This window comes from Oncorhynchus kisutch, linkage group LG8, assembly GCF_002021735.2.
Source record: "Oncorhynchus kisutch isolate 150728-3 linkage group LG8, Okis_V2, whole genome shotgun sequence".
NCBI lineage: Eukaryota > Metazoa > Chordata > Actinopteri > Salmoniformes > Salmonidae > Oncorhynchus > Oncorhynchus kisutch.
The window spans coordinates 23,599,047-23,625,693 of record NC_034181.2 but is presented as its reverse complement, the minus strand read 5'-3'; the positions used below and the strand labels follow the sequence as shown (position 1 = coordinate 23,625,693).

General features: G+C 41.7%; 1 protein-coding gene across 1 annotated transcript in view; it reads right to left on the bottom strand.

Moving 5' to 3' along the window:
* Nucleotides 1-8,393: 8,393 nt before the first annotated feature.
* LOC109895137 (polypeptide N-acetylgalactosaminyltransferase 9-like) overlaps nt 8,394-26,647 on the bottom strand; it is a 130,930-nt gene continuing 112,676 nt past the window's right edge. The window contains exons 7-11 of the mRNA XM_020488796.2: nt 21,283-21,468; nt 17,820-17,957; nt 14,530-14,625; nt 11,296-11,463; nt 8,394-10,828 (exon numbers count right to left, since the gene is read on the bottom strand). Of these exons, the coding sequence (XP_020344385.1) occupies nt 10,682-10,828; nt 11,296-11,463; nt 14,530-14,625; nt 17,820-17,957; nt 21,283-21,468 (735 nt within the window). The 3' untranslated portion in view covers nt 8,394-10,681. The remainder of the gene's footprint in view (nt 10,829-11,295; nt 11,464-14,529; nt 14,626-17,819; nt 17,958-21,282; nt 21,469-26,647) is intronic.

The following is a 26,647-nucleotide window of genomic DNA, read 5'->3' as shown; positions in this document are numbered from 1 at the left end:
TTGGACATGTACTGTAGCTAGCTAGCTAGCTAAACAATTAACCATAATCCCATAACTCATAAACTCATAACGTTACAACCCTACATGAATCTGCAGGTAGCTAACTAACTAGATTCAATGTTAGTTAGCTAGCTAACATTAGGCTATAACTAGCAATGCAAATGGTTCTGATATACAAATAATATTACTACACAGATCATACATGTAACGTTAGCTAGCGAGCCAGCCAGGTAACTTTAGCTAGTTAGCTAACAGTAAGCTTTAACTTCTTGAGTGTAGGGGGCAGGATTCTCATTTTTGGCAAAACAAACGTACCCATTTGAAACTGCCTATTTCTCAGGCCCAGAAACTAGAATATGCATATAATTGTCAGATTAGGATAGGAAACACTCTAAAGTTTCCAAAACAGTCAAAATATTGTCTGTGAGTATAACAGAACTGATATTGCAGGTGAAAACCTGAGGAAAATCAAACCAGGAAGTGGCTTCTATTTTGAAAGCTCCATGTTCCATAGCCTGCCTTCGCTCCATTTAAAGGGATATCAACCAGATTCCTTTTCCTATGGCTTCCTCAAGGTGTCAACAGTCTTTAGACATAGTTTCAGGCTTTTCCCACCCCCCATTGAACTATGCTTATGAATATCCACACAATGCTCTGTCTCAGTTGCTGACTAGCTCCAGTGCTGGAAAGCTATACTCTTTCTGGTACTGTACATTCTAATAATTGCTGTCAATGTTTCTGTAGAATAATTCTCAGATTGCAGTGACGAGCTGCCTACGTACTGTATATGCAATCAGACAACGGAACACAGAGTCCTATAAGATTCTGTGTGATGCACCCTTCCCCCTTCATTTGTCAGTGATTGCTCCCTCCATCTGTCTGAGTAATGAAGTCACCTCTCCCTGTTGGTTGGGCCCCAGGCATAAAAATACTATTGTCAGCATGCCAATGAGAAACTACCTGGTCCCCTGCTCATGACAGCTGTGTGTCCTTGTCCACCTGCAACTCTTGCCCACAGACTGCTCCCCCATCACTCCCTCCTCTACCACCCTCCTGCCAACCCAGCCCATCACTCACTGTCACACTATCTGTCTATGCAGCACGTAATCAAGAATGAAATTTGTAATGCATTCTCTGTCGGATGATCTGCTCCAGTCTCCGCTAGGAGGTGCGCAATAGCTATTGTGGAATTATCCGTGTAATGCTAATCCACTCACACACAGGGTTTTTGTTGTGAAAATGTGGAGCCAGACATTTGACCTGCAGCATTTTAATTTACCGGTACATTTCTCTACCAATATGCAATGGGTGTGTATCCTGATTAGGGCGTCCACTCACGGTGCTCAGAATTACAGAAATTACATTTAGATTATGGTAATTAGTCTGAACAGAACATGCATGTCGAGGATGCAATGACGTGTGTCCTGACCGCACACTTTGAAGATGTTAGAATAACTGTCCACATGTACTTTTCCTCAGCCAGCAAGACCAGTAACTAACAGTAAAATCACTAGCCTATGATTAGGTGGCACGTGAGTTTCAACTTTGGGGAAGCATATTGTCATAAAGCATTTCATGCATCATCACATTTGCAGATTTATGTAAGATAGCCTACTATTCGTAATGTGATGAGTAGTTTGGATAGTCATAATTTAGGCTAATAATATAACTCAATCACTGTTCGCAAAAAAATACAGTTCAATGCATGGCTGAGCATGTATAGTGTAGAGGCCAGGCTATAGGCTATATCAGATATGTTTCTTCTTTCTTTGCATGGGAAAAACACATTTCATGCAATTATACTACACTTTATATGACTGGAGACATTAGTAGAATCTGTTTTAATACAACAAATTATAGTCTACTCTACTGACACTGACAAACAGATCAATAAAAACAATGTTGTCCACATAATATACCTACGAGAAGAGGAGACACAAATATAATATAACGTCCAAACTGGAGGAGGAAATGATTGTCCAAAAACAAACTTTTAAGTGGTACTGGCCCAACAATTATAAAGAGTGAATATGCACAGGGCACACTCAGGACGAGCTGCCAATGAGCCTATGTCAATCTACTTTCCCCCATAGTAGAAAGGTTTATCTGTTCTATTGGTCAGCTTGCCAAGAAAGAAATAGCCCAAACAGACTCTGGGACAGTTGTGGGACGATAGATCCCAAATTCATACAACCAGTAGGCCTAGGCTACATTAAAAAAAAACATAGAAAATCAATGAGTCTGATACAACAGATTAGAATGTTTAGCTTAACATGTTGATAAACTATTATTTCTGAACATTATTGCACAGCAATGCTCTCAAGGCAGTAGCTACGCGCGAAAGTGCATTTGGCTATCGGAAAATTAAATAAAGTTGAAAACCAATAGAACATAGGCTACAGATTTCAATGGTATATGTAAGTCTGTATACAATAATTGACTTTGAGGTCACGTAGAAATGTCCTTGTTTTTGAAAAAAAATCTAATTTTGTATCCATTAAAATAACATCAAATTGATCAGAAATAATGTTAATGTTGTAAAGGACTATTGTGGCTGGAAACGGCTGATTTTTTAAATCTAATATGTGCACAGGCTGTGTTCCAATGGCACGTCATGTTAGCTAATTCAAGTTGATCATTTTAAAATGCTAATTGATCATTAGAAATTATGTTAGCACAGCTTTTTCTGATTAAAGAAGCAATAACACTGGCCTTCTTTAGACAAGTTGAGTATCTGGAGCATCTTCCTGTGTGGGTTTAACTACAGGCTCAAAATAGCCAGAAACAAAGAACTTTCTTCTGAAACTCATCAGTCTATTCTTGTTCTGAGAAATGAAGGCTATTCCATGTGAGAAATTGACAAGAAACTGAAGATCTCGTACAACGCTGTGTACTGCTCCCTTCACAGAACAGCACAAACCGGCAATAACCAGAATAGAAAGAGGAGTGGGAGACTGCACAACTGAGCAAGAGGACAAGTACATTAGAGTGTCTAGTTTGAGAAACAGACGCTTCACAAGTCCTCAACTGGCAGCTTAATTAAATAGTACCCACAAAACACCAGTCTCAACGTCAACAGTGAAGAGGTGACGCCGGGATGCTGGCCTTCTAGGTAGAGTTCCTCTATCCAGTGTCTGTGTTCTTTTGCCCACCTTAATCTATTTGTTTTATTGGCCAGTCTGAGATATGGCTTTTTCTTTGCAACTCAGACACTAAAAAATATATATTTTAACAAACGATTGCATTTAGAATGGTTGCGCAATGACTGGGCTCATAAAAGTGCTGTCTGACAGATTTTCCGCTCAAAGGCTCTGTATCTATATGCTGTGTGCAGATGATAAATAAGATACATAAGGAATGTACACATGCACCAATTTAATTCCACAAACTTATGCAAATTAACCCATAGACCAATAAGCATGACAGGTCAAATGTATTTACGTCAATGGGTATTTCCAATGAATAGGCTAAAAAGCCTTATTTCACAATGGGATATTTTGAGGGGGACAATTGGCTGGAGCCAATTTTATTTACTGTGTTTTCCAATTTTTTGCCCCAAAAGCCGGCTATTACCGGCTAATATCCTTCCTGTTTGGCCCTGTCCGGGGGTGTCCTCGGATGGGGCCACAGTGTCTCCTGACCCCTCCTGTCTCAGCCTCCAGTATTTATGCTGCAGTAGTTTATGTGTCGGGGGGCTGGGGTCAGTTTGTTATATCTGGAGTACTTCTCCTGTCCTATTCGGTGTCCTGTGTGAATCTAAGTGTGCGTTCTCTAATTCTCTCCTTCTCTCTTTCTTTCTCTCTCTCGGAGGACCTGAGCCCTAGGACCATGCCCCAGGACTACCTGACATGATGACTCCTTGCTGTCCCCAGTCCACCTGGCCATGCTGCTGCTCCAGTTTCAACTTCCACCTGACTGTGCTGCTGCTCTAGTTTCAACTGTTCTGCCTTATTATTATTCGACCATGCTGGTCATTTATGAACATTTAAACATCTTGGCCATGTTCTGTTATAATCTCCACCCGGCACAGCCAGAAGAGGACTGGCCACCCCACATAGCCTGGTTCCTCTCTAGGTTTCTTCCTAGGTATTGGCCTTTCTAGGGAGTTTTTCCTAGCCACCGTGCTTCTACACCTGCATTGCTTGCTGTTTGGGGTTTTAGGCTGGGTTTCTGTACAGCACTTTGAGATATCAGCTGATGTACGAAGGGCTATATAAATAAATTTGATTTGATTTGATTTAATGGAAACCCTGGCACATGCACACACAAACACATACACACGCATTTACACAATCAGTGAGTGTACATGAAGGTAAGAGCCTCAGGGGAGCCTCAGCCTCCTCTAGTTCTCAGCTAGCTGCCAGTAAGCCAATAGCTGCCATGTGTACTGTATTTGTGTACTGTATCTGTGTACTGTATTTCCCCCAAGGTGGGGAATGTAAAATATCAAGAACACTAGCCTATTTCACGGCACAGTAGTTGGCCTGCTATCAATTCTCCCAAGTAGAACATGCTTACTCTGTCTGTGTGTGTTCAAACAACGCATAATTGACAAAATAATCATTTCCTCTGTATTTACAAACACTATGAAACTGATTTGGCTCATCAGTGCTGTTTGTAAATCTTGCTGGTGTTTGAATAAGACATTGCAGTGGAAACCCCAAGCCTTATGATGCGCTTGACATTTTTAGAGGACAGAAATGATGCATTGCTTTTATGAAATGATTAGAGGAGAGGTAGCGTGGCGTGACACGAGAGCTCCAGCCATCTCTGGTGGTGAACCAGCTGGAAACCAAATTAAAACTGGCCTCAGGAGCACACAGGTGGATATAATGGCCATGCTTATTGGAGGAGGAACGTCTGCCTGCCTGGTGCTGCGCACGATATCTGGCCCTGGGTTTCGAGGATAGATGACATTCAAGGACATCTCTTGCAAGTAATAACAGCATTCAACAGCTGTCATGCCCTGACCATAGAGAGCTATTGTTTCTCTATGGTGAAGGGGGTCAGGGCGTGACTGGGGGTGATCTAGTTTGTTTATTTCTATGTGGTTTTCTATGTTGGTGATGTGTATGATTCCCAATTAGAGGCAGCTGGTATCGTTGTCTCTAATTGGGGATCATATTTAAACTATTTAATCCCATCGGTCACAATAGTGACCGTAAAAAAACATTTTCCGTTATAAGGCTCTAAAAATGTTACTGAATGATCTATCAATGCATTTCCAGCAAATATTGAAATGATAAAGGGTCTCAATGAAAGATGTGCAGTGTCACATGTTTAGTGTAAATTGTCACATGACCAGAGCTGTTTACTTCCTGGTTGCACCATGAAAAGACGATGGCTGCATCAAAGCCCCCAAACAAATGGTTAGTAAAGTATGTTAACATTAAGATAGGACAAAGATTTTTGGTACATATCATCTTTAAGGTGTCTAGTATTGATATATGCATTTGCAATTACTCAACTTTGTTCAGTGTGGTCATAGAATGTGTAAACATGTTGACGGCAACAATAGTGACCGGCAGGATAACACAGTGCATCTAGGTATGGACATAGATATACACATACATAGTTCTTGTTTTACCTAACTTTCTACTCTGTTCTTTTAGTTTCACTTTGAGTCAAGTTCTGGATATGTTGGATCTAGGTGACTGCCCAGACAAGGCATGCAACATTGCAGTTATCCCTCAAAATGAGAAAGATGCTGTCCTGAGTGATTGTGATAGCGATGGGTCAGATATGGACTATGGACAGTTCATTTGCCAGCCAGGCTGTTGAATGCATATGCGGAACCTATGCAAACAGGTGGATAATGAAGAGCCAAGGGCCTCTACCCGCCAGAAGGTCCAGTCAGAAGAGCCAAGGGCCTCTACAGCGCATAGGGGTCAGCTAGAAGAGCCAAGGGTAAAGCTGCAGGTTGTCACGGCTTTCGTCGTCGGATGAGGAAGAGTAGTCGGAACAAAGCACAGCGTGGTAAGTGTTCATATTTATTTATTGAACTGAACACTAAATACAAAAATAACGAGAATAAATGAAACCGAAACAGTCCCGTAAGGTGCAAACACTGATACGGAAAACAACTACCCACAAAAACCCTGTGGGGAAAAAGCTACCTAAGTAGGGTTCCCAATCAGAGACAATGATAGACAGCTGTCCCTTATTGAGAACCATACCCGGCCAACACAAAGAAATACAAACACATAGAAAAAGAACATAGAAATCACACCCCGACCAAACCAAAATAGAGAGCTCTCTACGGTCAGGGCGTGACACAGGTGGTCAAAAATAAAGATTGAGTGTTCAAACGATCGAAGAGGCCTGCCACCGATGTGATTCCAAAACACATAGTATACAGCCCAAATATGCAAAAGTTTGGCACGAAGCCACGGAAGGAGATCTTTACTGGCTGCTACTGTTGAAAATCAGGCAAGATATGATAAAGCTTCTCACTGGCCAATCAACACTATGCACCGGTTCTAGAGAAGTCGTCATGGTGACAAACGTACTACCTATGCATGTGAGAAATGCAAAGCGCCACTGCACTTTGAGTGCTTCAAGATATACCATGGACAGTAGAAAAGGAGATAAGAGCGAGTGAAAAAGGTCTGAAAAAGACAAGAAAAATAGAAAAGTCGATAAAGGGTGAGGAGAGAAAAGAAAAGTCGACGAAAAAGACAAACAAAATGACTAAAATGCTTTTGGAAAAGGTCAATTGATTCAAGACATACTGTATGACAGTAGGTCTGACTGATCACAGTTTAAAATGGTGATGCACAAACTAATCTTGCACTTCGGTCTGAAGCCTAACTCTGAGAGATATATATATATATATATATATACATACATACATACATACATACATACATACATACATACATATACAATGGGGAGAACAAGTATTTGATACACTGCTGATTTTGCAGATTTTCCTACTTAAAGCATGTAGAGGTCTGTAATTTTTTATCATAGGTACACTTCAACTGTGAGAGACGGAATCGAAAACAAAAATCCAGAAAATCCCATTGTATGATTTTTAAGTCATTAATTTGCATTTTATTGCATGACATAAGTATTTGATCACCTACCAACCAGTAAGAATTCCGGCTCTCACAGACCTGTTCATTTTTCTTTAAGAAGCCCTCCTGTTCTCCACTCATTACCTGGATTAACTGCACCTGTTTGAACTCGTTACCTGTATAAAATACACTTGTCCACACACTCATTCAAACAGACTCCAACCTCTCCACAATGGCCAAGACCAGAGAGCTGTGTAAGGACATCAGGGATACAATTGTAGACCTGCACAAGGCTGGGATGGGCTACAGGACAATAGGCAAGCAGCTTGGTGAGAAGGCAACAACTGTTGGTGCAATTATTAGAAAATGGAAGAAGTTCAAGATGACGGTCAATCACCCTCGGTCTGGGGCTCCATGCAAGATCTCACCTCGTGGGGCATCAATGATCATGAGGAAGGTGAGGGATATGCCCAGAACTACACGGCAGGACCTGGTCAATGACCTGAAGAGAGCTGGGACCACAGTTTCAAAGAAAACCATTAGTAACACACTACGCTGTCATGGATTAAAATCCTGCAGCGCACGCAAGGTTCCCCTGCTCAAGATGGTCATTTGTCAATGACCATCTGGATGATCCAGAGGAGGAATGGGAGAAGGTCATGTGGTCTGATGAGACAAAAATAGCTTTTTGGTCTAAACTCCACTCGCCATGTTTGGAGGAAGAAGAAGTATGAGTACAACCCCAAGAACACCATCCCAACCGTGAAACATGGAGGTGGAAACATCATTCTTTGGATATGCTTTTCTGCAAAGGGGACAGGACGACTGCACCGTATTGAGGGGACGATGGATGGGGCCATGTATCGCGAGATCTTGGCCAAGAACCTTCCCTCAGTAAGAGCATTGAAGATGGGTCGTGGATGGGTCTTCCAGCCTGACAACGACCTGAAACACACAGCCAGGGCAACTAAGAAGTGGCTCCGTAAGAAGCATCTCAAGGTCCTGGAGTGGCCTAGCCAGTCTCCAGACCTGAACCCAATAGAAAATCTTTGGAGGGAGCTGAAAGTCCGTATTTCCCAGCGACAGCCCCGAAACCTGAAGGATCTGGAGAAGGTCTGTATGGAGGAGTGGGCCAAAATCCCTGCTGCAGTGTGTGCAAACCTGGTCAAGAACTACAGGAAACGTATGATCTGAATTGAATTGCAAACAAAGGTTTCTGTACCAAATATTAAGTTCTGCTTTTCTGATGTATCAAATACTTATGTCATGCAATAAAATGCAAATGAATTACTTAAGAATCATCTGGATTTTTGTTTTAGATTCCGTCTCACAGTTTGTGTACCTACGATAAAAATTACAGACCTCTACATGCTTTGTAAGTATCAAATACTTGTTCTTCCCACTGTGTGTGTGTGTGTGTATGTATGTGTGTATATATATATATATAAAGCACTCATTGTGCAGTGGTGTTTTTTATATACATGTGTAATTGTATTTTGTTTAGTGTAGGCCTCTACTTGAATGCATATTCTACAGGCTACCTCTCCTAAATGTTACCTTTATGTTCAGTGGGAATGAATCACAGGACTGCTATTCAGTTGTTAGTGAATGTTGCACTAAAATGTCAATGACAATGTTACACTAAAGTGCATGTTCAAATGTTACAATATTAATGTTTCAATTAATATTGTACTAAAGTTACAATGTATGTTACAATATTGAAATATGTTGATGGTTGTTTTTTTTGTCTTTGCTCTCAGTATTCATATCGTGTTGTATAAGAGTTTTTGATGTGTAAAATAGTCACACTAGAATGTGACCGGCCATTCTAGTAGCAATGCTTGGGACTGCCAGTGACAGAGTTTTAAATGTGTTAATAACTGGGTTGGGATTTATACGAACTTTGATAACAGCATAGGAGAAATATGTTAATTTAGCATATGTGACATTATCCCACTGGTCACAATTGTGACTGACCATAAAACACACCTTTTCACCTATTTTTCAATTAAAATTTCAAAAAATAATGATTTGATTACTTCAAAGGGTTACTAATGACACTTGATTTGGATATTTTCATGTCTGGGAAAAATTCAGGATTAAATGGGTTAAGTAGCTGTTTTTCCCACTTTTGTTTATGGGATATTGTTTTGAGTTAGTGCACTTAGCACCTCTGTAGACACGGTTTGCTGTTTATTTGTTTTTGTCTTAAGTTTCACTTTCATTAAAATGATTTGGAACTCAACATCCGCTGCGCCTTGGTCCGACATTTAGTCTAGCAAATGTGACAACAGATTTAAAAAATATAATTCACTTGTCAAGAAAATGTAATTTGCACTTCTACATTTTGACCATTCATTAGAATGAAATGAGGCACAAAATATGGTACCAAAAAGGTTTAGAGAATTATTTATCTTCAAAGTTGGCCGGGCATCAGAAAATACAGTGGGGAAAGAGTTTCTTTTCTTCTGAGCATAATAAATTGGAAAGCTTTCAGTACTTTGAAGACATGCTATCCTGTGGGTGGGTTTTAGCGATTAGAGAGTTGAGGCCAGTATCCAGTAGGAGACTAAGTGGAAACACAACAAAGGCAGATAATTGTGCTCGCTGTCAGTGTAAAACAACCACCAGCATCTGTCTTTACATCTGTAAAAATAGGCCCGGGCTTCCATGTGACATGCAGTGAACAGCATTGTGAGTAAGGAACATCTTTAAAAATCTTGGAATGTTCCATTTATATACACTACCTTGCTCTGTGAATAATCTAGAATTCTTGAATGAATCCAGTTTTACAAAATGTACTCCTGGGTCATCAAACATTTTTATTATCTTAACTGTTCTTGGAGGACTAATATCAATTTTACAACATTACTATTATTTAGCCATTTTTATGTTGGTTTATATATGAATTACTTTAAACTAATTTGTACATGCTTGTGGAATTGACATTCCCTGGTCAGATGACTCATAAGGATGGGAAAAGGCACGTTATTGCTCTGATAATCAGTGGCGAGCAATACAGTCAAAAAGAAAAAAGGAAATGAATATCCTTTTGTATTTGTGAGAACAGTAGTTGCTTTGCATTCTGATCAGTTCATCGGGAGGATGAACAGCTTTTTGAAGCATATTAAATATCTTAACAGGATAGCGAAATGTCCAAAGAAATTCTCCAAATGATAGCCTGAAGTAATTACAAGTTGATATGGTGACTAATAAGCAATTTCATATTTTGATCTGCAAAGATTCCTGGGATTGGCTTTATACCAAATACACATTGCTTGTCATTGTCAGTGTTGAACCCCCTTAGGAGTTGCATTCCATTGTCTTATTATTAATTTTCTACATAGGTGGATGTTCTGTAAAAAAGCATTTCAAACAGTACTGTATAGCTCGCTGTAGGCCTATGGTATGCTCTCCATGTTTGACCCCCAGCTCAGCTGAAAACACATCTTCTTCTAAAGATTCAGCAATTGAAAGCTCTATGCCCTAAGGGGAGGGCACAGTGCACACAGTCCATAGAAGAGTCCACAAACTGTGAACTACTCATCTCATCAGTCCCAGGGCCTATAGCTATCTCATATGGAATGCTCTCAGACTGTCTGTCCATGGGTTTGCCCTCCAAGACTGAAATGGTATTCTTTTCTCTGAGGAAATGTCTTGCCTCAATGCTTCGGATGTTTTATCCAGTTCCGTATCATCCACTTTTGACCAGAACACCTCTGCACCACCAATCGAAGGCCGAAGTTGGCATCTTTGGACATCTCCACCTCCATGCACCGTCCAGTGTCCCTGCTGATGATTGGACCATTCTGCAAAACAAGATGGGAAAAGATCATATCAGTAACACTGAGATTGAAAAAGAACACATTCTTCCAAATAACTTTGCATAACCTCAAATCACTCTCTATAATCCTGATGGTAGATATTATGGTTCAAATAGTGTTATTATACTCAGTACTGGCACACTTCAAAGTAGAATCCACGTTGCTATTATCCTTCTATGAGCCAGTTGTGAATGCAAATGCACTGAATGAAAGTGGGAAATGTGTTTTGCTATGACTCAGTGGGATTTTGCATAGTCTTCTGCAATGGAGGTACCTTACCAGCAGCAACCACATTTAATCTAACATTTAACACATGGCTCATCGTATTATACAGAACCATTTATTTTACCTCAATGCCTCTATATGTATGCATTACATGACTCAGTTATTCCAAAGAAGCAAGAAACATTGATCAATTATTAGATTTTAATCCATTTGTGTTTTGTTTTTACCTGTGTAAAATCCCACAGCCTCTGGGAAACCCGCGAAACAGAGTCACATTTTTTCAAGCTGGGCGTGCGCCCTCTTCCGTCGTCGATGAGACATTTGGTGTCAGGCAGAAAGGTGGTCGACCCTAGGGGTCCTAGTTGTAGAAGCCCCTCTGTTGAGTAACGGGCAAGCTGAAACAGAGATGAACATCAGGCAGTTCATTTGATTGTAGCAAAAATAAGCATGGATCCAAAATACTGTACATTTGTGTAAATGCTGAAAACAAAATTGGCAAGTAGTTCATAGATATTGCAGTGCACTGGAAGGTATTTTTATCATCCAACTCTGATTCAATGAGCAAATTCATTAACCGTATGCGGACATCAATTATCTTAATATTTTTGGAGCTAAGTCTATTATGTGACTTTCCTAGGGCATTATATACAGATAGAAAGTATATAGTTAATTAATGCTAAAGATTTTCGCAACCAAATATTATCCCTAGACGTTTAATCCAGTACATGAAATAGTGTATGTCTGTGCCTCATATCTTTTACATAAGGATACAGTAGAGTTAACATATATTATTCATTACACTGATCCTCTCACAGAAATTAGATGCCAAAGATAAGGGGGTCTTCAATACAACCCACTTGACACGCACTGTGAAATGCTGCTCTTCTCCATTGTTCCCAGTCATCCAGCTAAGAGTGGGTATTGTAACGGAGCTACACGTAACTGTATGAACCAGAACAAGAGGAGGGTGATCAATGTAACAGAATGCTTTTGAACCCATGCTGTTGAGGACTAGGCTTAGATGGAGAATATGTGAGCCTTGCAGCTGAATGAATGGCTGCTGATAGCTGCCGGTTTATATTTTCTGTTACCACTCTCTTAAACCAAATACTCTGAGCTGGATAAAACTATATACCAGCCAGCTCATGTGGGGCTAACAGGCTGTACTGTCGCTATGACTGAAGCTGACTGGGTGCCCTTTTAGCAGAGTACTGCACTCATAAAAACCTTAACGATTAAGAGACACCAATTTGGAACATATGAAAAATATATTGCAACGTACTTGTCCAGACTTTTCAAGGTACACTTGTTTGAAGGAGGCTATGGTTTGAGTAAAAAATATAAACTTTTACTACCTTTGGCCTGGTTAATATCCTGTAGCTGATTGCCTTTTCACTATTTCTATTGAAATACCAAGAGAAAGTGTTTCAAATACCAATAAAGGTTTTTAAAACTATATGCTGTCTGCTGCAAAATTCTGTTTGGAAGTGGGTTCCTGCCTGGCAGCAAGGCTAATAGATCATAAAGGATTAAGTGATTTATTTTGTAATTCATTCATTTCACTCTTCTTTTTCTTCCTTCAAAATACCTCAAACAGATTTTCTATCCTAGTGTTTACGGGTCGTGAAATGTGTAGTAAATGGCATCACAAGATGATTTATCAGTAGTGTAAACGAGAACTGGGCACAGGCCAAAGACATAATCCCTGTTAAAATGTGTTGACAGCGTTACGGAGTGGATGCCTTTATTTCCTAATGCAGTTAAAATGTTACTATTACAAATACTTAGCCAACATTACAAAATGATTCTGCCAAGCCAATCAACCTGTTCTCAAAGCATTATATTAGAAGCTGATGCTCAATTACTTTCTTGACGCCGTAAGGTTTGGGGGGAGCCTCTTTGGGTCAGGCTAATCATGTGTTCACTAATTGGCTCATTAACACAGTAGGGTAGAGCACATTAAATTATGTTTTATTGTATAGGAGGAAGTATTTGAGGGAGACTACGTGCTACAGTAATCCCTCCTCCGCCCCTCGCTCTACCATGGAGTGACAGCACTGCAATGTCCCACTGAGATTACTGTAATTTGTGAGGGGCCATGCAGGCTTATGTTACATGTATGGCCCAGGCAGGCAGGCTCAGTGTATATTAGCCTGGACAGTTGACAGGACATGTCCTCTCCCTATGGGGGCTGAGCCACAGCAGGATACCTGTGTTTGATGTGAAACACCCTGTTTGTGTCCCAAATGGCACCATATTCCCTATGGCCCTGGTCAAAATTAGGGTACTATATAGGGGGAAGGGTGTGATTTGGTATGCAGGCCATGACTACTACAGAGCTCCTGGCTGGGGACTTAAGAGGCCTCTTAACATAAGTGGTGAAAATAGAAAACAAGGAGCAACATCCAGTGCTCCATGTACACCATACATAGCTGAGATTCCTGCTGGGGTGAGCCAGGGGGTTGAGTGGGGAGACCCTGGGCCTGGAACCTCCATCCTCTGCCATGCCCTATATTAGGATTAGTCAAATGGACAAGGTGTGCCATTGTCCTCCTGGTTTTAAATCTCCTTACAGGAGGCATGGTAGAAACAGAGACAGACTTTTAAGAGGCACAATAAAGATTGATTCAGCACAATTACATTTTTCATACAGAATTGGAAAGGTTCAGTAAAATCTAAACGGCTCCAAAAATTGAATTGGGTCCTGTGTAGTAGCATAGTGCCAGTCATCGTTGTAATCTAATGATACAATGGCATAAAATTCATTTCCATTTGTTTATTTCCCCTGAGGTTAGGATTAAAGACTTGATGTAGCTTTACATTACTGGACTGCACTGAGCTCTCTCAGAAGGAAGGAAGGAGGAAAGAGCCACCCAGTGCTCAACTATTTATTTACATTCAGCATGCGACTGATAATAAACATGTCACTCCGCATCTGGAGGGGGAAAAAAATAAATAAAAATCAGCCATGAATAATATTTGCATGATTGTTTCTCAGGCATGAGCTTTAGTTTTGCTGCATGTGCACAACAAAAATAGTCAAAGCCCCTTTTGCCCTGGCACTCACAGGTCAGCACCTAGTGAACATTCTGTAATGAAACTTCCAGGGGGCTCTAGAGGCCCTGCATTAGAATATTACAACAAACAAATAAGAAAGCAAAAATCTACTGGCTGATGAATTACTTCCACTTCAGGAGGACTTTGTAGTGCCTAGACTTCTTAAAACCACATTTAGCAGAATATATTCACAAGTCTGAGCTTTTCCCCCAAAATGAAGTTATTTTGCTTGGCTGTCAATAATGAGATACCATGGCATTACACGGTATAATGTAAGAATAATGCTTAAACACTTATTTGTTGAAGAAAAAAGGTACATTCACGTTCAACCACCTTTGAAAATATGAACAGAGTCTTTATTATTTGTAAAACTATCAAAGCTAATAGGAGTGAAATATGCTAACCTGTGAGGACATCCCGTGGCAGGGATAGAGGATGGCTTTGTCATCGTCCTCTGATCCCTGGTCCAGACAGTAGCCACTGGCCTTACTGTTTCTGACCTGCAACACAACAGACAGACCTTATTGTTCCCGATTCAGATTAAAGTTTGCATTTGTTATTTCGAGAAAGAAATAAAAAGGTAGAAACTCAAAACGGTTGTTATAACAGTCTTATCTAACACTTTTTCTATAATGTTTTAGAACCTCTTGTCTAGAAAACACTGTAAAAGGTAACTCTTAATAAATCTGTCCCTTGGTAAATGCAATGTCACTTTGTCATCTCACCATGTCTCATAAACAAATCATCTACACACTATAGTAATGACAGATTTCATTTTATTCTAACATAGGGGATCATGTAAGCAACGAAAACCTCGTCAATGTTCTACACTCCTAGTCCAGATGGTAGTGTGTGTTAGTGGAGTTATGTGTTGGTGGAGGTATGTGATTTGAATGTGTATCACTTTATTTCCACCCTGTGAAGATATCTATCATGTTGTGTTGTCAGATAGGCTCCGCTCTGCTGGTCTGGTCAGTGCAGGGGGTGCAGCTGAAGTTCCAATGACAGATGAGCTTCAGCTGCTGTGCTGTGGCAACACAAGGTAACTGTTCCGTGGCTTGTCGCAGATTTGAAATAGTGCCACCTAAATGGGAGCTGCTTTCAGGAATCCATTTGCAAGACGCCGGCGTAGAGAGCATTCATATCAAGACTGTAGAAGAACCAGGGCCACCAAAACTGTGCTGCTTGATGAATCTGTAGTTTACTTCGGATATATGTCAACCATATATTTGAAAAGGCTGATTTCCTTCCCCTTCTCTGAATTTGAAATCAATAAGTAAAAGGCTTGACTTTTATTTTACAATGATTACGAATTGACTGACTTCTTGCATTCAATTTCTCATCCTGTCAGAATCTTTTTTGCTGTGCAGGGTTGTGCAGTTGAGCTCAAAACAATCAAGTAGGCATCGAAAGCTAATAACTGTTTAATTAAATCTCATTACGGGGAAATTGCATTGAATCTTGTAGCTGTGCCGTGTTGCTATGGAAACATGATACCTTTACCTTTCGATGACTCCCTGTGAATGAATTAATTTCCCTTCAACATGTAATCTTTGAAGCGCAGACGGGATGAAATACACTGTTGACGATAGATTGCTTGTGCATACAGTATTTAAACATATCTTGCCTAACACTGTATGTGATATTAAAACAAACACTACTTATTATACTGAAGCATTCCTTACAACAAAGCACACTCTGCAATCACTGCAAGAGACAAGATAATTCAACAGAAGACTGAAGAGGAGATTTCAAGAATGTGTGGGTTGATGAATTAAGGATCTCTTGGCAAACTAATGTGATGTTTTTATTCTTTGTAGAATGTTATTGTCAGCTTTCTTCAAACACACAGTAGGCTGCACACATTCCTTCTGTTTTTGTATTGTGTCGTGAAAATTGAATCCAGTACAGGTCTTCCACTACACCCAGTACAGGTCTTCCACTACACCCAGTACAGGTCTTCCAGTACAGGTCTTCCACTATACCAAGTGCAGGTCTTCCACTACACCCAGTACAGGTCTTCCACTACACCCAGTACAGGTCTTCCAGTACAGGTCTTCCACTACACCAAGTGCAGGTCTTCCACTACACCCAGTACAGGTCTTCCAGTACAGGTCTTCCACTACACCAAGTGCAGGTCTTCCACTACACCCAGTACAGGTCTTCCAGTACAGGTCTTCCAGTACAGGTCTTCCAGTACAGGTCTTCCACTACACCCAGTACAGGTCTTCCACTACACCCAGTACAGGTCTTCCAGTACAGGTCTTCCACTACACCCAGTACAGGTCTTCCAGTACAGGTCTTCCAGTACACCCAGTACAGGTCTTCCAGTACAGGTCTTCCACTACACCCAGTACAGGTCTTCCACTACACCCAGTACAGGTCTTCCACTATACCCAGTACAGGTCTTCCAGTACAGGTCTTCCACTATACCCAGTACAGGTCTTCCAGTACAGGTCTTCCACTATACCCAGTACAGGTCTTCCAGTACAGGTCTTCCAGTACAGGTCTTCCAGTACAGGTCTTCCACTACACCCAGTACAGGTCTTCCAGTACAGGTCTTAAACTACACTCAGTACAGGTCTTCCAGTACAGGTCTTCCACTACACCCAGTACAGGTCTTCCAGTACAGGTCTTCCACTACACCCAGTACAGGTCTTCCACTACACCCAGTACAGGTCTTCCACTACACCCAGTACAGGTCTTCCAGTACAGGTCTTCCACTACACTCAGTACAGGTCTTCCAGTACAGGTCTTCCACTACACCCAGTACAGGTCTTCCACTACAGGTCTTCCACTATACCCAGTACAGGTCTTCCAGTACAGGTCTTCCACTACACCCAGTACAGGTCTTCCACTACACCCAGTACAGGTCTTCCACTACACCCAGTACAGGTCTTCCAGTACAGGTCTTCCACTACACCCAGTACAGGTCTTCCAGTACAGGTCTTCCACTATACCCAGTACAGGTCTTCCAGTACAGGTCTTCCACTACACCCAGTACAGGTCTTCCACTACACCCAGTACAGGTCTTCCAGTACAGGTCTTCCACTACACCCAGTACAGGTCTTCCAGTACAGGTCTTCCACTACACCCAGTACAGGTCTTCCAGTACAGGTCTTCCACTACGCCCAGTACAGGTCTTCCAGTACAGGTCTTCCACTACACCCAGTACAGGTCTTCCACTACACCCAGTACAGGTCTTCCACTAGACCCAGTACAGGTCTTCCACTACACCCAGTACAGGTCTTCCAGTACAGGTCTTCCACTACACCCAGTACAGGTCTTCCAGTACCGGTCTTCCACTACACCCAGTACAGGTCTTCCAGTACAGGTCTTCCACTACACCCAGTGCAGGTCTTCCACTACACCCAGTACAGGTCTTCCACTACACCCAGTACAGGTCTTCCACTACACCCAGTACAGGTCTTCCAGTACAGGTCTTCCACTACACCCAGTACAGGTCTTCCAGTACAGGTCTTCCACTACACCCAGTACAGGTCTTCCAGTACAGGTCTTCCACTACACCCAGTACAGGTCTTCCAGTACAGGTCTTCCACTACACCCAGTACAGGTCTTCCAGTACAGATCTTCCACTACACCCAGTACAGGTCTTCCAGTACAGGTCTTCCACTACACCTAGTACAGGTCTTCCACTACACCCAGTAGTGATAGTGAATAGGGAATGTCTCACCTCCCCATATGTGATGGTGTTGTTGTAGATGCGCATCTCTGGGTAGACATTCTCCAGGTACCAGCGGAAGCTCCGACACTGCAGCCTCTTCCTCAAGGCCACCCGCTCAGACACGTCCCCATAGTCAACCCCAGGGTTCTGGCAGCAAACACAGAGAAATTACATTAAACCAGGCCACAATGACTTAAGCTAAGCAATATATGGCTACTCTTCATGTAATTAGAAAAATGGAGGCCTCAAAAGATTTCTGGAAGGAGGAAGGGTGGAAAAAGAAAAAAGTTAAGGAGCCTGAGAGAAGAAGAGTGTATTTGGTTAAGAGATGGATGGATGGAGGCTGTCATGTGGGACAATCATTGTTCTTTCATTAGACATGACAGTATGCTGTGCAAATTCTAATCAGCTGCTTAATTATGAGTGTTCATGGCCCTGCCACGCCGAGCAGCGTTGTGCATGGAGGTGGCTTCCCAAATTGATGTGGGGAATGCTTAATAACTGCTCTGCTCTGAGGTTTGCACTGTGCCCTGGCCTCCACAGCAGACATGCACTGCCTCATTAAGAGAAAGACTCAATGCCGGCGGTCCAAACAATGAAAAGACACACCCTATCTCCTCAGCCCTCAAATGAAGTGGACACTTCTGATGACATCTGACGAGTATACACTTGCAGGGCAAGTGGCGAGGGAGGAAGGAATGATTTTGAAATGGACCACCCTTGGCTGGAAATTTGTCACTCGTTCAACCCACGATGATTGTGTCCTCAGCCACCGGTAGCTTGTGGGTACTTTATATGCGCTACAGTCAATTATGATTGCATGTCTACTTATATTACATAGAATTATTAATATATGCCTACCGTGTGATAGCTAGCAAATGTATTAGCTAACTGACGTTAGCCTGCCTAGCTGGAACTTCTGAAGAAGAAAAATGTTGTATTTCTACAATTTCCAGAAGAAGACCAAACAAAAACAACTTTTTACGAGACGTGTTTGTGCCGTCATGTGCAAAGGTAGCACAATTTCAAAATGATTTGCATTCGTTTTTACTTCCACTTGTACGTTGACTTCTCCATTGATGTTGTTTTTACATTTTTGCAGACTTTTCTTAGTGGATGTACAATCGTCGCAAATTGAATTATGGGGAGTTTCAGGCCCCGGAGAGAACATAATTGTACACAAGCAAGCGGCTTTGCTTGGCCAATCATTTGGACCGTCTTCCAAGATGGCGACGGGGATTCCCCCAAGGGAATAAGGTAAGTGGACGAGGGTGTGTCTTTTAAGTGTTTGTACTGCAGCCTGTTTCTGTTTGGACCGCAGCTGTTTCTAAACCTTAAATATCAAATAATTTTTGGGTAACAATTAAGTACCTTACTGTGATTGTTTTATTAAAATTGCCAAAAATAAAACATAAATAGCTTCTTAGCAAAGAGCCATTTCTTAAGTGGGGAGGGGGAAACAGAAAACTAGCTGTTATTGGCAGAGAGGTTTAGAACTCTCTTTCTTATTGGTCTTGTGATGTAACAAGGCAGGCCAAAACTCCATTCCACCAAAACAGGCTGAAATTTCAGGAGGTATTTTCAAACATCTCTGACAATAAAAAAGGATTATCATAATTTTCACAATTTCTGAGTATTATTCCAACTTCATAGTGTGGAAATATACACTGAGTGTACAAAACATTGTTCTTTCTATAATATAAACTGACCAGGTGAATGCAGATGAAAGCTATGATCCCTTATTGATGTCACCTAAATCCACTTCAATCAGTGTAGATGAAGGGGAGGAGACAGGTTAAAGAAGGATTTTTAAGCCTGGAGTCAATTGAGACATGGATTGTGTATGTGTGCAATTCAGAGGGTGAATGTGCAAGACAGAATATTTTTGGTGCCTTTGAAAAGGTTTGGTAGTAGCTGCCAGTCGCACCGGTTTGAGTGTGTCAAGAACTGCAACACTGCTGGGCTTTTCACGCTCAACAATTTCCCATGCGTATCAAGAATGGTCCACCACCCAAAGAACTTTCAGCCAACTTGACACAACTGTGGGAAGCATTGGAGTCAACATGGGCCAGCATCCCTGTGGAACGCTTTCGACACCTTGTAGTCCATGCCCGTCAAATTAAGGCTGTTCTGAGGGCAAAGGGTGTTGCAACTTAATATTAGGAAGGTGTTTCTTGTGTTTTGTACTCTCAGTGTATACAAAACACAGGCAATTCATGTTTTGATTGCACTGGACCTTTAAGCATACTTCACTACATTGAGCCACAGGTATCAGCCATATTTTAATATCTGTGAATAATGAGCACTGGCATTGTCCTCTGTTATTTTTATTAGCTATAACAGATGCATTCCATGAGAGATGTTGTTTGGACTACATGATGGTGGTAATCACAGTGAATCAGACCCTGCCCTCCTACCGGAGTAATTGCGTTCTCCTCCAGCCTCTCTAACCAATAACAAGACTATGTGATCCTGTGTGTGTGGTGTTGGGAATGGGAGATATATTAGTTATAGCATTATGTACAAAACAAGTCTGCACCATGGGACAGAGGGTTAATAGAGCACTGTACCACTGTGTTCGTAATTACACTGGACGAAGAATGTTGGGCGAAGAGGCAGTTTGTTTAATAGGGTGCTGTCTTAGTTACTGTCCTCTTGCCTGTATCCATTGTGCCTCTCCCTGTGTTTTGAATGACCGTTCTGCCATATTAACAGAAGAATTGGCCTCCCTGGGATCATTACCGTAATGTGCCCCTGTGCAGGAGGCCTTGTTTGAGTGAAACACAATCCAAAGTTTGTTTCTAATGACAATAATGTCCTGAAAACATTACAATTACTACCAGGCTATGTTTTAAAGCATTGTCACCGCCCACTGTGCCACTCAGATCATTGCAGTACTCCTTTACTAGACATGGCAATTAGTATTCTCCATTAATCCCTTTTTATTTATTATTGAAAATGGCTGTTTATTATTTTCCATGCCTATTTCAAAGGCCCTTGAAAGCAATTACGTCTTAACTGATGTGTATGAAAGTGGCACTGATTAAATTAGTCATTCATTTGGTTTCAGCTCTTCACTCCGCTCCACCACTCAGAGCCTGACGTCGTCGTTCAGATCTCACTGAGCTGCTCTGAAGGTCGAGTGGAATGAAATCTGAATATCCATTGAGGCCTAGCAGTCTGTCTAGAGGGGCCCACCCCGCTCGGCACAGAACAGGCTGCTGGTCTGAATGAACAAGTGGTGAGGATGGGATGCATGGATGGGTGGGGTGAAAGACCAGCCAGGCTCTTGTGACCAGCTGCGTTGTGAACCACAAGTCTTCAGGTCTCAAGCAAGGTTCCTTTAGATTAGCAATAGAATGCCTGTTGTGTCATATAATGTAATTATTTTCCTATGGATACAAAAACCACGACTCTAGCCATTCTAGGTTTCTTCATAGGTCAGGTGCTGTGAGACTATGGTTACACTCACATTCATGGGGATGTTCCAGGCCATGTAGACGTGGGACCTGTACTCATCCATCCAGACCTCGGCGGCCCGCAGGGCGTTCCTCTTGGCGTAGTAGTCAATGTCGTTGTTGTATGGCTTCTTGGTCCGCTCGATGTGCGCCACTCTGGCGCAGGGAAGCACCTCCATGCTCCCCCCACACTGCCACACCTAGAGGAGAGAACAGCAGAGAGAAGACAGTGACCCTGCAGTATACCAACTCCATCACCATCACAAGGCATCAAAGGCTAGACAGAGGCAGAGGATAACATCAGAGCTGGAAGGCAAACGGAATCACCCACCAATTGCATCAAGCATCATCACCTGGCATCACCATCATCAAGCCATCATCGAACTCAGATTAGGAGCCTGTGATCACTGATCTTCTGAGGGAATCCTGCTCTGTGTCTATGACAATGTCGTCTTGTCCTTTATTTTGTTGTGTGTTATTTGTGTAACCCAAGTATGCCTAGTAGGCTAGCTCTACTGTGTAGCCTAGGACTTCTATGTTTATGTTTGTACATTTTTTAAACCATCTTCTTTAGTTTTAAACAGCCTGTCTGGCATCGGTATGAGTCAGAAACATTCAATCTAGTGTCAGAATTTACTACAAAGTGTAAATAGGATAATTTTGGTAATGAAGTCAGTCTCGTCCAAAACTGAGTTTTGTGAGTTTGTCAAAACTTACTGGAGGGTTGGGTATGAACTATGATCACGCCCACTTGCCCAATGCCCACTAACACGAGAGAAGCAGCTGTGCTCATTGCGCTCAATCAGCTGTGCGCTTTATCCCAAAATAGCAGCCAGAACCTCCAGACAGTGAGACAGACCTGCCCATTACACAGTGCCTCAGACTTGTTTAGTTTACATAAGACAACACGTCACCAATGTTACGTTGAAATGACCCTTGGCACTAAGCCTTTTACGGAGTGGCCACTTCCTTATGTGTTTGATAGTGTCAATCGCTCTAGTCTGCCCATTTGTTGGGCAAAATGAGAATTGAGACGATCACAACTGTAACTTCCCATTCGCGAGCCTTTGGTCCTCCCACGACCTGTTTTGTAACATGATTCCCTATGAAACACTGCCTGACAGACTCACACTCTGGTAAGTGAGAAAGTTGTAAAAACCTAAACGGCAGTGAAGCACAAACGTCGCCACTCACCAATGACTTGATAAGCTGATTGTGGCCTGGCTGCTTGACAAACACAGAGTTGGAACTTTGCTAGCTAGCAAGTGATTTTGGGCACTGATAAACAGTGTGTAGCTTTTGCTTTATTTACGATAGTTTAACAGCTTGCAGACATGTTATTGATCTCAGAAATCAGTCCTGAGTGCACAGACACAATGAGTAGTTTTTTAGCACATTTTTTTACTTAAAAAATACTGCACCAAACACTTTGCTAGATGTAAAATTGCGTTACTAGGACGTCCTTGGCAAAAACGTCTAAATTAATTACAGCTTTCTTGATTTATCTTAGATATCATTCTGACTATTTTAAGAAAGTGACTATTTTGAGGAAATGGCTATGTTGTTGCTACGGTGACTCAGGAGGGACAAACAACCGTACCTTAGGACACAATATGCGAACATAACACACCCACATCAAATCACACCCCCAAGATAACTCTCAAATAGCTTCAGTCATTGCCGCTAGCATTCTTAATGAGCAATCTTCAAAACGAGGCCAAATCAGGAAGTGCAGTCGCCATTTTAAAAGGACCACAATGGAAATACATTTTCAAACTTTTTGTGTCATCCTCGATGATTTCAAATGCATTATCCACGTGTTGTCGTATTATGTTTTAACCTCTACAAGATCGGTCCCCCCCAACCCTGACGGGACAGTTAAGCTAACATAGTAGCCTAATGCGATTAGCATGAGGTTGTAAGTAAACATTAACATTTCCCAGGACATAGACATATCTGATATAGGCAGAAAGCTTACATTCTTGTTAATCTAACTGCACTGTATAATTTACAGTAACTATTAAAGTGAAAGAATACCATGCTATTGTTTTAGGAGAGTGCACAATTATGAACTTGAAAATGTATTAATAAACCAATTAGGCACATTTGGGCAGGCTTGATACAACATTTTGAACATATATGCAATGGTTCATTGGATCAGTCCAAAACTGATGCCATCTAGTGGCCAAAATATAAATTGTGCCTGAGCTGGAATAATACATTTTGGCCTTTTGTAACAGGGTGCGTACTGGCGGCAGAGAAGTCAGGCGCAGGAGAGCAAAAACTGATTTATAACGGTGTCGTTTAATAAACATAAAACCACCGTAAACAGAACAATAAATGAATGGGTCAAACAAAACCCGGTATCCACTAGCATAACATACACAAGCACTACAAGAAACAATTCCGGACAAGGACATGGGGGAAACAGACAGTTAAATACACAACATGTAATTGATGGAATTGAAACCAGGTGTGAGGGAAGACAAGACAAAACCAATGGAAAATGAAAGGTGGATCGGCGATGGCTAGAAGGCCGGTGACATCGACCGCCGAACGCCGCCGAACTAGGAGAGGGACCGACTTCGGCTGAAGTTGTGACACCTTTCTCTTGCATTTCAATGTTGATGGTAAAAAAATCTAATAAAAAAGCATGTTTTTTTTCTTTCTATTATCTTTTACCAGATCTAATGTGTTATAATCTCCTACATTAATTACACATTTACACAAACTTCAAAGTGTTTCCTTTGAAATGGTATCAAGAATATGCATATTCTTGCTTCAGGTCCTGAGGTACAGGCAGTTAGATTTTTGTATGTCATTTTAGGCGAAAATTGTCAAAAAGGGACGGATCTGTAAGACGTTTCAAATGGTCAAATAAATATATCTATCTACCCTAGACCAAAGCCAGTTACAGGGAAAGCAACATCACTGATCTTCCACAATGGTAAATGGTAAATGGCTCTGACAGAGAAAACATTTGTATCTGCAGGATTTCCTGTTTGTTGTTATAGCTTCCTCCTTGTTTATCTTTTTACAAAGGAGTGCTTTTCCTTGATGCAGCAATTAGGTTGCATGGGCCATTATTTTCTGCTGAAGTAGGTGAAAAGGGGCCTAATAAATGGGTGTGTGTTGGAATGGCCCATAAATATGAGTGTCCCTGGAAAATTTCCTGTGACACATATAAACCCTGACACTGGATTACTCCTGAATAGTGTCTGCCTGTGCATAAGGGGTAATACATACAACTAAACAGTAAATGCATGTCATCCTGGAGAAAAACATCCATCACTGCTGAAAGTATTGATTGAATACAGCCTGAAAAAAACTATTGTCCAGACACAAAATGACAGCATAAAAAGGAAAGTGAAGTCACAACTTGAGAGAGAAAGAAATAGCTTAAATGAAAACTCTGTCCAGAGCAGAAAGACATTAGAGAGGACAGCATATGGTAATGAACTTCTCCTGTCTTTTAAACTGCAGAGCCACCGGCACCATGAGAGTCTCTTAATAACGATCATCACAACATAACAGATGTTCCAAACCATTAACATTCCACTGAACCCAACATTTACATCATTCTCAGAAATCAAGCAGACAGACAACTGCCTGCATGCCGCAGAAAAATACCCTGAAGAAATCATGGAGCTCCACCAGAGAAAGCTATCGTACCGAAATACAAACTGTATACTGAACAAAAATATGAACGCAACATGTAAAGTGTTGGTCCCCTGTTTCATGAGCTGAAATACAAGATGTCAGAAATGTTCCATATGCACAAAAAGCTTATTTCTCTCAAATTTGGTGCACAAATTTATTTTTTCCCTGTTAACGAGAATTTCTCAGGTGAGGCATATCAAGAAGCTGAATAAACAGCATGATCAGTGGACAGGTGCACCTTGTGACAGGGACAAAGGCCACTCTAAAATGCGTAGTTCTGTCACACAACTCACTGCCACAGATGTCTAGAGTTTTGAGGCAGCGTGCAATTGGCATGCTGAATACAGGTATGTCCACCAGAGCTGTTGCCAGAGAACTGAATGTTAATTTCTTTACCATTAGCTGCCTCCAACGTCATTTTAGAGAATTTTGCAGTACGTCCAACCAGCCTCACAAACGCAGACCACGTGTAACCACAGTTAGATTTGCACCTCCACATCTGGTTTCTTCACCTGCGGGATCAAGTTAGACCAGCCACCCGGACAGCTGATGAAACTGTGGGATTGCACAAGCGAAGAATGCTTGCACAAACGGTCAGAAACCATCTCAGGGAAGCTCATCTGCATGCTTGTCATCCTCACCAGGGTCTTGACCTGACTTCAAATTGGCATCGTAACTGACCTCTGTGGGCAAATGCTCACCTTCGATGGCCAATGGCACGCTGGAGAAGTAGGCTCTCCATGGATAAATCCTTGTTTCAACTGTACTGGGCAGATGTCATGTGGGCGAGCAGTTTGCTGATGTCAACGTTGTGAACAGAGTGCCCCATGGTGGCTGTGGGGTTATGGTATGAGCAGGAATAAGCTACAGACAACGAACACAACTGCATTTCATCAATGGCAATTTGAAGGCACAGAAATACCGTGACGAGATCCTATGGCCCATTGTTGTGCCATTCATCTGCCGCCATCACCTCGTGTTTCAGCATGATGTCGCATGGATCTGTACACAATTCCTGGAAGCTAAAATGTCCCAGTTCTTCCATGGCCTGCATACTCACCAGACATGTCACCCATTGAGCACGTTTGTGATGCTCTGGATCGACGTGTACGACAGTCTGTTCCAGATCCCGCCAATATCCAGAAACTTCGCACAGCCATTAAAGAGGAGTGGGACAACATTCCACAGGCCACAATCAACAACCTGATCAACTCTATGCGAAGGAGATGTGTTGCGCCGCATGAGGCAAATGGTGGTCACACCAGATATTGACTGATTTTCTGATCCACGCCCCTACCCGTTTTTTGTAAGGTATCTGTGACCAACAGATTCATATCTGTATTCCCAGTCCTGTGAAATCCATAGATAAGAGCCAAATTAATTCATTTCAATTGACTGATTTCCTTATATGAACTGTAACTCAGTAAAATCTTTGAAATTGTTACATGTTGTGTTTATATTTTTGTTCAGTGCATTTGAATGACATACTAATGATTCAGCTCCCTAAGGGAGAATTTTGTTTTTGACTAGCAGTGACGTCACCATTGTTTTGGAGGGGTTAGTAAGGAATAGTTGACATGATGGGGGCTTTATACTGTAGGTGTACCGCTAATGTTGTGTCATGACGTTGGCCTGGGTGTAGGTTTATGACAGTCATAAATACCTCTTCCCCCCTTTTTCCTCTCTCTACCCTACTGATGTTACATTTGCAAAACCCTT